General features: G+C 40.7%; 1 protein-coding gene across 1 annotated transcript in view; it reads right to left on the bottom strand.

The window, feature by feature from the left end:
• Positions 1-8,995, bottom strand: part of ltbp1 (latent transforming growth factor beta binding protein 1) — a 167,962-nt gene that overhangs the window by 32,818 nt on the left and 126,149 nt on the right. The window contains exons 19-21 of the mRNA XM_032541703.1: positions 6,949-7,035; positions 4,995-5,120; positions 4,027-4,152 (exon numbers count right to left, since the gene is read on the bottom strand). Coding sequence (XP_032397594.1) covers positions 4,027-4,152; positions 4,995-5,120; positions 6,949-7,035 — 339 coding nt within the window. The remainder of the gene's footprint in view (positions 1-4,026; positions 4,153-4,994; positions 5,121-6,948; positions 7,036-8,995) is intronic.

Below are 8,995 nucleotides of genomic sequence, written 5' to 3' on the forward strand. Positions count from 1 at the left end.
CAAAGATTCTATTGTACCTTAAAATGTTTCCAAAATCGTTTCAGTGGTTCATTAACGTGTTGGAATGAGACATAAGAATAATGGTAACAGTAACAGACAATTCCCCTCCCAACCTGTAGGGGGAACGAAGGGGAAAAGAGCTTTTGTGCCTACAGTAAAGGTGCTGGTTTACAAGTAGCTAATGTCAATGTAATTCTAGGTGGGTAACATTGGATCATATATATATATATATATGCACCCATGTACACAAACACTGTCTTTCTTGTCTCCTTCTCTGAACACCCTAGGCTGCCCATGTCCATTACTCCATCTCAAAAATCCATTACAATTTAAAAGTAGTAGTGGGGCAAAGGCATGGTTTGAAATATGGTTCCCAGTAGCTTACCTGAAAAAGCCACAATTGGAGCTCTGTATCATTGTAATTTTTTTTCCGTAGAGATTCATTTTTTTGATTTATGTGTTTCAAACATTCAGTGTTTTGGTGCTTTATCTATTAGGGTGTTGACACAGCTTGATGCATTAGTTTTAAGAGTAGCGTAGCCTCTTTAGGGACTGCTCGGTGCGTGGCATGTGTGCCTGAGAAAATTGTAACAACTAGTTTCATTGCACACAATAACATTCCATGTATTTTCCAAAACTTTCAAGGATTTTACTAATTCCACGGCTTTACCGGCCTGGAAAATAAGATTGTAAAATTCCATGACTTTTCCAGGTTTTCCATGACCGGACAGAGCACCCCAGGGCTGTGTGTTCAGCTCCCTACTGTTCAGCCTGTACACCCACTTTCCCCCCCGAAATGGAGAAAACAAGAGGATGTATGGTTGCAACGTCTGGTTGTTGGTTGGCTGACTTTGCACCAGAGTGTCATGACTCTTTTTTTACAACTCCAAAATATTTTTTTAAACTCCTGAGCCTGTTTTCGTATTGGTATTATTAATAGATACCTTGGCTGCATAGCCACATCCTTTTAAAACTCTCAAAGAAGTCATAATTTCCTTCATCTTCCACAGCTGACGAGAAGAGATTTAATTATACAGTAGCTCTGGGTAAACAACCATCAGTCCTGTTTTACCCTCACAGCCCTAATTCATTATCATTTTGGTGGGTGGGGAAGGCTGCGTTGAAATGGCAGGAAACCACATAATGACAGAGTGCCTCCAATTCACATCCCAATAAGGGGGACGAAGAAGGGTGGTGCAGACGCAGGTAACAATGTGGTCACTGGTCTCGTCCAAGATTCCACTGACTTATATTAGTATGCACTTGTTCATGTGCAGAGTTCATGTCTGACCAAGTGTTGACCAGTGCCATAGGCTGTGGTTGTGCATGGCATACACAGTGCCCTAATGCGTCACCTTGTTTTGACATGAAATGTGCATGTGTGTGCTCTGCAAGTTTAAAATATTTCAACTTAAAAAAAATCTTATCTTGAGGCTTTTTAAGACCCCAATTAATAAAGGTATAGACATGAAGAGAAAGTGAGCTGTCAGGAGGAAAATAACAGAAAGAACTGGAGTGGCTGTTCAGAGTCTAAGCTGTGAATGCATGTGGCCTACTAGCTACGACTACATAAACAAAGAGGGTGAAAACCCAAGGAAAAGGAAAGGTTAATATTTGTACATGAATGAATGCACATTGTGTTTGTTCTGAATCTGAATTTCTTTCCACTGTTATGCAGATGACAGTCAGATTTATGTACCTCTTGAAAAGAAAAACGATAACTCAGTTGGACAACTATTCAATTGTCTTGACAACATAAAAGCCTGGATGGCGCTGAACTTTTTAAGTTGCAAGCTAAAAAACAGAAGTGAGGTTTTGGAGGCACCACTGGGACCCTGCCTGTAGATTTGGGCTCCTTGCACCCTATATAAATCTAACATTAAACCTAGGAGTTAAAGTGGACCCTGAGCTTAAATTGCAATCAAATCAAAGCTGTTGTCAAATCAGCTTCTTCATTTGAGGCAACTGGCCAAAATAAGCAATTTTGTCAAGGCAACATTTTGAAACTGCAATCCATGCCTTTATAACTACACGGCTGGACTATGTATTCACTATAGTGGGGGTTAGTGGGTCCCCATCACCCGTCTCCAGATGATACAAATGCAGCAGCACGTCTTTTAACGGGCAACACGTAAACATGAGCACATCTCCCCCTATTTAGCTTCACTTACACTGCTTCTATTCAATTTAGGATCCATTTTAAAATACCTCTCTGAGCTTTTACACTCTTATAAACCCGTCCGCGCTCTCAGGTTAGATGATCAGCTGCTCCTGACTGTGCCTAAAACTAAGCGTAAGCTCAGAGGGGACCGTGCATTTGCTTGTGTCTGCCCCTAAACTATGGAATATCTGCCTTTGCTGTAAAACAGGCCTCTTCTTTATCTGTTTTTAAACCCCTCTTTCCTCTTGGGCTTTTGCACATAGTAAGATGTCGACTTCATTTACTTGTTCTTATTTGCTACTTTGTGTGTTTTTAATTGTATGTTATTAATTTAAATATGTTTGTTTATTTTCTGTAGCATATTTGTGTCCAGCTTTGGTTGTTGTAAAGTGCTTAACAAATAAAGTTGGTATGGTATGAATCTGAACCATCCTAATGCAGCTGTTAACCTTTTTATTCTTATTACAATCCATTTTTATCTGTTTCTTCTCAATAAGGAAAATAATGATAGCAATGATAATAGTACTGGGCGTTTTGATCATTGTATTCAAAATGTTCCGGCAGCTGATGTTAGTTGTGTTGATTGTCATTCTCTACCTGTCCATCAGTTGTACTCACATCTTTCCCTCCAGTGCCAGTCACCTAACATCCTGGCCCACCTGTTCACCTGATTCCCCTTTTTCTCATCAATCCTGCAGTATAGAACTGGCCAATTCACGGGCAGATCCAAGTTGCCGTGTGCTTTTTGAACCACAACCTGAACCTTGTTTTGGTGGAACATGTGTATGTTCAGAAGTAGTTTTAGTTGTCAACAGAAAACTCTGATTGGACAGATAGTCTAGCTAGCTGTCTGGATTTACCCTGCAGAGATCTGAGGACCAGGTAACCAGAGTCCTCAGATTGGACAGATAGTCTAGCTAGCTGTCTGGATTTACCCTGCAGAGATCAGAGGACCAGGTAACCATAGTCCTCAGATTGGACAGATAGTCTAGCTAGCTGTCTGGATTACCCTGCAGAGATCTGAGGACCAGGTAACCATAGTCCTCAGATTGGACAGATAGTCTAGCTAGCTGTCTGGATTTACCCTGCAGAGATCTGAGGACCAGGTAACCATAGTCCTCAGATTGGACAGATAGTCTAGCTAGCTGTCTGGATTTACCCTGCAGAGATCTGAGGACCAACTAACCATAGTCCTCAGATTGGACAGATAGTCTAGCTAGCTGTCTGGATTACCCTGCAGTAATCTGAGGACCAGGTAACCATAGTCCTCAGATTGGATAGATAGTCTAGCTAGCTGTCTTGATTACCCTGCAGAGATGTGAGGACCAGGTAACCATAGACCTCAGAAATCCACCAGAGGTTAGAGCGCCAACACAGAGACAGAGGATGGGGACGGACCTCCGGCCTAAGTAAAAGACATCCGGAAGAATTTCCGGTGGCATTTGACCAATCCTGGAACTGGAATGGATACAGACTACCTTGGCCCTGACTCTGGCCCTGCCCGCCTACCTGCACCTGCCTGTATATACCTTCACTGGGCATAAATGATGGAAAGGCAGCAGTCTGTCTGCATTGGGTCCTATCACTGTTGGCTTATCATGTGTATTTATTTCCCAGGGGATGGCCAAAGTGGAAAAAAGCAAAAGACAACTCACTTACATATAAAAAACCGATTTAAAACATTAAGATATTCATGGTTGCTGTTAAACTTGTCATGTGACTCTTGTCAGTCATGTGATTTCATGCAATGGCCCAACGCCCACTCAGTTAAAAGTCTGGTGTGTGCCTGGAAATTTGAACAGAGGCTAAGCTACTTTTACTGTCTAAGGTTATTAGGAAAAAATGACTGGAGGCTTGGTACGTACCAACACAAGTGGTTCCTTCTTTATCCAGGAGGAATCCCTGCGCGCACACACACAGAAAACTGCCCTCTGTGTTCTTGCAGCGACCGCCATAGCACAAAGATGGGCTTTCCAAACACTCATCTACATCTGGACACACACACCAAAGCACACAACATAGAACAAAATCAATTATGGATGATTTTAGTGAACTGGAACCTGCGTTCCACTGTGGCACCCATTCATTCATTTGAATGAAAGTTGCTCAGAGAACATGGACACAGAGGTTGTTCAGGACTCCTTGTGTTGTCCCAATGACGTCCTCTGCTGGCCCCACCCCCTATGCAGACTCCTGTCTGGAGTCAATAATCATGTCCAGAGTCAATGATCATGTCCAGAGTCAATAATTCAGAGAAGAGTCCAATGCAAATCATCCATGGGTTTATCTTGATGTGTATGACTTCTTTAAGGTAATTTAGAAGGTCTTGAGGAACATAATCTAAACGAGTTCCCAGTAGATTGGAAATCAGCTGTGTCTTTTGTAACAGACAAATTAATTTCAAGTTACTGTTGTATCTTAACACAACTCGGTCATAATTATCTTAGCATGTTAGATGCTGTGAGTGGTGCCCTGCTCCTTCTGCACAATGCATACAAAGATGGTTATTATTTAGACCAACCAGCTTACATGGACATGCACAAGATGATCTTTGATCTCAATCACTGGCTTTTTTATTTTTATTTAACCTTTATTTAACAAGGAAGTCCCTTGAGATTGAAATCTCTTTTTCGAGGGAGACCTGGCCAAGACGGCACACCAGTTTCAATAAAAAACAGAAATACAGCATAAACAAAATCCCACATAGAAGAAAGGAATAGGTCACATGTGACAGTTGCATTTTTGAATTACATGGCCTTTTAACATGGCCTTAAATTCATTTAATGGGACTAGATCATTTAGATGGCTTTGACCACAGGACTGGACTCCTCACCTTCACAGGTGGACTGGGTGTCATCCAGGTGGTATCCATCATCACAGTGGCAGGTGTAACCCTCTGCTGTGTTGTAACAAATCCCCTGGCCACAAATATAAGGGTTGATCTGGCACTCATCCACCTCTGGGCCACAAAAGAGAGTGGGAGAGAGAGAGAGAGAGAGAGAGAGAGAGAGAGATACAGAAAAGTATTAATATAGCAGAAGTTTTAGAACTAATAATACAAAATGCTATGATAAGAACCATGAGGAAGCACAACATACTGTTAATTTGCCACAGGTTAAGAGCTTAATAGAAAAACACCACAAGTTCAAATCATGCACTAAAAAGCAACCTCAAAGATCTGAGCACAGGGTGAGTGAGTGCAATGGGAGAAACTGAACAGAAAGATATTAATGTAATTCATTATTTTCATTTATTTATTGAAATTTTACCAAAGCACACCAGTTGCCTGGTTTCCTTCATGTAGGCAGATTTCTGCACAACAGGTCATAAGGACAATCTCCAAAATGAAGAAGTCCTCTTGATACTGTGGAAGCTTTTGCATATGTCTTGTTGTTTCAGCTCTTTTTGAATACTTTTCTAAAGATCAATTGGTCCTTTTACCTGTTGAGTTAAGCATGCTCTGGCCCAGCTACTGCTCTGAATTATAACAAATTTACAAGTCAGGAACCACATTGCTTCACTTTGCAAGATTGGATCAACTGCATCTAAAAGCTTGCTTTGTATTATGCTTGCAGTGGATGCCCTAATAAAATTACTTTGCAATTGGATTGGAAGCAATAAGAAATTAGTTGTGATTTTAGTCTAGAATCAGCATATCATAAAGATTCAGACTATGAAGTGACATTGCTGTGAATTGTGCGCCTGCTGAGTTCAGGCTATTTTGGGTAGTTTTTCCTAAAATAGCTTGCAGGCCTGGGAAGGCTTCTTTTGATGTATCAAGCACATTCCCTGCAGCCATTATTACTGGAAGGCCTTCTCTTCACAGCCATCTGAAGGTAGCAGGTATCCGTTCCTTTTGCATCTCTATCTGGACTGATGTTTCGCCAAGTCAATTATGCAGGACATATCTGCATCACGCACACTTCTGGGACGCACCGCGGCTGGCAGAATATCAAGCAATTGCTTGTGGGGGTTGCTGCGTGTCCGGAACGCAGCACAGTACGGGTTAGTTTGTTCTCAGAATATTGCCCCCTTTCGTATTTTTTTTTTTTTTTTTACGTTTCCCCTAATACGCCATTATAGGTTAGATAGTTAGCTTGCTAATTACCAAGTTAGCAAGCCAACTAGCTAGGACTGAAATTTTGACTATTAGATCATGGCAACTAGTTAATGGCTGGCTAATGTGTTAGCAGTTATCCGTCAGCTACAGTAGTTTCACCTTAATGAGAAGATCAGTTTTAAGAAGTATTCAATCAATATTGGACTGAGAAAACGCCATCCACTGATTAAGACTCTGAAATGTGGGAGAGAGCCCTCAAAATAGATAATACCTAATTAAGATCAATATCAATTCATCTTTGTGCGTCCAGCAAAGAGGTATAAATGACATATAACCCTAGCTTAGCACAAAGACTGGGGACATGAGAAATCAAGTAGCATAGCATTGTCAAAAGAGAAGAATTATGGCTCCCAACGACTCCAAAGCTGTCTTATTAAACAAGGCTGTTGGTATGGCAACATTTGGTAGAGTGAAAACAGAGTGAAAACACATTCCTACAGCAGAAGAGCCTGAGGAAGTGCTAAGGAAGACACCAGATGACCAAAAATATAAATCTGTTCTGGGGTAAATTCTTCACCTATAACTTTGTGACCGTCACTTTAAGATTTACCACATACCAAGGACATGATCCCAGTGTGTGTGTGTGTGTGTGTGTGTGTGTGTGTGTGTGTGTGTGTGTGTGTGTGTGTGTGTGTGTGTGTGTGTGTGTGTGTGTGTTTAGTCTTACCAGCTGACTGGGTGGGGGCGATGTCCTGGCCTGCATTAGATGGCAGGATCTCCACTGGTTCGGGTGGAGAGCTCCTCTCAACAACCTCTACCAAATAAAAAAATACACAGTGAAAAACATTAATTCAATCCAGTTTATGTTTATTTGAGTCAACATGTGTTTTCAACCAAAAGCGTTTTTTTCTTCTTCTATTATTTAGGGGCCAAGATGCAGTCTCAACCGATGAGTTTTCCATCTGCAACAGAACATGTGGATTGTACAGTCCTGCTTTCCATCAAAAGTAATGCCATGCTTTCATCCTGTCATATACTTTTTTAATTGTGTTTGCATATCTTATATTCTCAAACCGATGACTGCTACTTATAAATTTTCTTCTGCCGGTTTATGTCTCTCTTTTAAAGACTACTTTCACCGTGACAATCTGTTCTCAGCTGTCTTAATAAGTATGTACAGTCCAAAGCGGCCTTTTCAGAGGGATTAGGGATCATTGGCCAACGTTTTATTCTGATTGAATATGTTGAATGAATAGTCAGGGAGGGGTGTCACAAAAATTATTCCTTAAATTAGTCAGAAACTGAGTACCTTGAATATCCCTGCCAAATTCTGTGACAATCTAGGGAGTGGTGGCTGAGATACCTTGATAAAACAGACAGACAGATGCAGACAAATTGACATTGCCATCCTTCGCTGATGACATGGTAACCCTAATCCATCAGCTGCGGTTTTGTGAATGGAAATGTCGATGACAAAGGTTAAAGGAGAACGACCAGACTCCATCACAGGAAGGCTACATATAGGTAAAGAAGACTACTTCAGTACTGTGCAGAAGGGCAGAATATTCTGCTTGTTAAACCTCTAACCAGAGTAGGAGACTTGGGTACCATCTTCAGCAGCTATCAGGAGAAATGTGAGGCGACAGCTATCAGAATTACATGTTAACGCTAGCGCTAGCTAGGTAGCTTGGCTGAAAATTTTTTTGAACCAACCTTATGTTCCACTTAACTTTGATTAAGAGAGAACACACATTGAGAGGGTAAAGTTTGAGATGAAAACACAGACAACATCCAAAAACAAGTTGAGTTCTATTTTAATGTCCACAGTGTTAGCAGGTTTAGCATTTCTAATCCTCTGTCCTGATTGACAAGTCTTAAAGCATCCCCTGCTTTATCCTTCTATTTTTCATTATTTACTAAATAAACATCACGCTGTATTGAAAAAGACTTGAGATTGAGTCTATAAGCTCATGATAATGTTTACTGAGGTAATAAATCCAGTGAGAAGTAGGCTCATTTTCTGATAGACTTCTATAGAAACAGACTTCTTTTTAAAAACAGAGGAGTCGCCGCCTGCTGGAGGTTAGAGAGAATGCAGCTTTAAAGAGCTTCAGCGTTGGCTTCACGTTTCAGACAACGAACATTTTTACAGTCTGTGTTCAAAATCAAGCTTGCACCACCTGTTTCATGTTTCTACAACCCTTCAGTCCAGTGGCCTTACTGGTTTCCCAAGGGAGAACTTTGAGGATGAAGTTTAACTAAACGGTGCATTATGAACATACAGCTGATACATGTACAGAAACACAGGTACTGTGTTTGATAGCAGGCTGATAAACCTAATGAAGGGCCCAATGACTGTGCATCATTACATATGCTCATAAGCCAAACAACCCATCATGATTATTGTCTGTGGTTGGATGTTGTTGAATGTCAGTTACATATTATATATAATTACATAATGTATATATATACATAAATTCTAGGTGCTCTGTCTTTTCCTGTCCAACCGCACACACACATGTGCACTGAAAATGTATCTTGTTGTGCTGTTTGGTAATGGATGACAGACACAGATTTTATGTTGTTTGAACAGTTTTGTATAAGTTTATACACTGATATGCGTGATAGATAACAATCCTAGAAGTTATATAAATCTATGATTGTATAGAGTGGGCTCAAAACTTTGGGCACCCCAAGTAAAAATGCATATTAATGTACATAAAGAGGCCAAAAAGAAAATCTCCAAAAGGCATCAAATGACAGATTAGACATTT

The sequence above is a fragment of the Etheostoma spectabile genome, chromosome 17 (genome assembly GCF_008692095.1).
Source record: "Etheostoma spectabile isolate EspeVRDwgs_2016 chromosome 17, UIUC_Espe_1.0, whole genome shotgun sequence".
Taxonomy (NCBI): domain Eukaryota; kingdom Metazoa; phylum Chordata; class Actinopteri; order Perciformes; family Percidae; genus Etheostoma; species Etheostoma spectabile.